The sequence below is a fragment of the Nicotiana sylvestris genome, chromosome 2 (assembly GCF_000393655.2).
Source record: "Nicotiana sylvestris chromosome 2, ASM39365v2, whole genome shotgun sequence".
Classification (NCBI taxonomy): domain Eukaryota; kingdom Viridiplantae; phylum Streptophyta; class Magnoliopsida; order Solanales; family Solanaceae; genus Nicotiana; species Nicotiana sylvestris.
In genome coordinates this window covers 138,662,057-138,664,540 of record NC_091058.1, presented here as the reverse complement: position 1 = coordinate 138,664,540, position 2,484 = coordinate 138,662,057, and the positions used below count along the sequence as shown (strand labels likewise).

Genomic DNA, 2,484 nt, shown 5'->3' with positions numbered 1-2,484 from the left:
GCACTCTGATTAACAAAAATGATCTCTGGTAGCACCTTCTTCAGTCTATTGGACAGCATTTTAGAAATTATCTTGTATATTGTGTTGCAACCTGCTATGGGTCTATATTCTCCCACAGTTTTAGCATGATCCTTCTTAGGCACTAGCGTGAGTACAGTTTCATTCCATACCTTCAAAAGTTTCCCAGTTCTGAAGAATTCTATCACCCCAGCTAATAGGTCATCCTTAATGGCATCCCAACAGTCTTTAAATAATTGACTTCTATAACCATCTGGACCTGGGGATTTCTCACCTTCTATCTCCCATAGGGTTATTTTCATCTCTTGTTCAGTGAACTCTTCTATAAGCATCTTCCTATGCTCCCTTGAGACCACTAGGCCTTCCTTCATTATTGAGCTGCAAACTCTGGTCCTGTTAGTGCTTGAAAATCCTAACAAAGATGTGTAGAACTCTACAAAGCTTTGTGCTATCCTTGGTAAGTCAGTAATGATCTCTCCATTGTTGCTATTGATTGTGAAAATCCTGTTTGTATTTCTTCTTACTTTTAGAATACTATGAAAGACTTTGTGTTCAAATCTCCATAGTTTAGCCATTGGATCTTGCATTTCTGTCTGAATTATTGGTCTCTGCTAGCTTCCATTTCTGGTACTCTTCTATTAATCTCCTTTCATACTCTATTAGTTGTAGGTTCTTAGGGTCCTTATGCAATTTATTTTGACATTCGTCCAGCTCCTTCTTGACCTTTTTTGTGTTGATTTTCACATTACTGAAGTTTACTTTGTTTATTCCCCTAAGAGTGGATTTGAGCTAATTCAACTTTCCTACCAAGCCAAACATTTTTGTACCAGCAATACTTCTTTCCCAGCTAAAAATTCAACTGCCGGTTGGAAGTTTGGTGCCTGACTCCACATGTTGAAGTTTTTAAATCTGCATTGGTTTGGTTGCTGCCCATTTCCCCAATTTATTATTACTGGACGATGATCCATTAGCCCTTCATTTCCAAAGTGTGCTTCAGAACTTGGTAGAGTGGTAATCCAATCACTATCGACTAGGACTCTATTAATTTTGTTGTAAACCCTGCTGATATCTCCAAGCTTGTTATTCCATGTGTAGAATGCCCCTGATGATCTCAGATCATTTAAAGAACAAACTTGAACACAATGCTTAGACTCTCTTATTTCTGATAAAGAAATAGGACTGCCAATTCTCTCATCTCTATTGAGAACACAATTGAAATCTCCAATTACTGCCCATGCCCATTGTATTATACCATACATCCCCATAAGTTGTTTCCATAGTTCCCTTCTTAGAGCCTGGTCATTGAACTCATACACTAGTGTCACCTGAAATATCAATTTAGCCACTCTATGTATCACCTCACAATGGATCATTTGTGAGGACATTTCTTTTGTATTAAATTCAAATATTAATGGCTTTTAGAGTAACCAAATCCTACCACCAAGGTGATGGTTAAGATTTGTGGTGAAAGACCATCCATTACATAGGTTAAAGGATGCTACCTGAGCATTGTGCCTTTTAACCTTTGTTTCCAAGAGTCCAAATAGACCAACTTTACAGTTGTGCATAAACAGATTCATTTCTTTCTGTTTTGCCTGTCTATTCAGACCCCTGGTATTCCAAAATCCAATTTTATCTAGCATAGGGGGGAGGGGTTTCCCACCCTCCCCGTACCTGGACCCATCACTGTGTTCTTAACTGTGCTACTTATTGAAGCCATAGCTTAGTTTACCGCCTAAGTGGTAGCATTTTCAGCTTGCTTCATTTTCTCTCCTTTTCCTCCCTCTCCAGGCTTCCATTCTTTGTTGTTTGACATTGTTGCACTACTTACCTCTCCTAGTGATGCAAAAGGATTGCTTGTAGTAAGAACAACCTCTTTGTACTGCATTTGTTGTCTATGTCTTCCAGGGCTATGTTGCACTTCCTTCACTTTGTCTTCATCTGTCTTACTTTCCCCAGCTGTTGCCTTGTATTTCTGTATGCAATTCACTCGTGCTTTTTGAGTATCTTCTAGTTTCTTATTCATCTTTTTACATTGCTTCTTCTCATGCCCAAAGATCTTACAATGTTCGCAAAGTATAGGTTTCCATTCATACTCCACTTACTGTTTGATTACCTGCCTTGTTTTCACTTTCAAACATGATTATGTCTGGGTGTGTTTGGTTCAATTGGACATCAACCAGTACCCTAGTATTTATCAACCTCTCTTTCATAGTGGTTGCTGCATCAGTTTTCACTGGTTTCCCAATCCTGCTATTTTTGTTAGTGTTTCTTGCCCCCAATACTTCAGATTCAATCCTATCAATTTAATCCAGATAGGTACCTTTTCAACTGTGATATTGTTCATTTCCTCTTCTAGTCTCCACGGCTTTACAATCACATATTTCCTGTCAAAAGTCGGAATCCTATCTTCAACTACTTTAATACGACTCTCCATACTATGAAATCTAACAAAGAAAACCCCGT

The 2,484-nt window shown here is 38.4% G+C and overlaps 1 protein-coding gene across 1 annotated transcript; it reads right to left on the bottom strand.

Annotated features, from left to right (window-relative positions):
* Positions 1-585: 585 nt before the first annotated feature.
* LOC138885677 (uncharacterized) lies at positions 586-1,598 on the bottom strand. The gene is made up of 3 exons (XM_070166653.1): positions 1,521-1,598; positions 846-1,343; positions 586-741 (listed from the first exon to the last, which is right to left on the bottom strand). Exons 1-3 carry the CDS (start codon positions 1,596-1,598, stop codon positions 586-588), a joined length of 732 nt encoding a protein of 243 aa, XP_070022754.1.
* Positions 1,599-2,484: the final 886 nt, after the last annotated feature.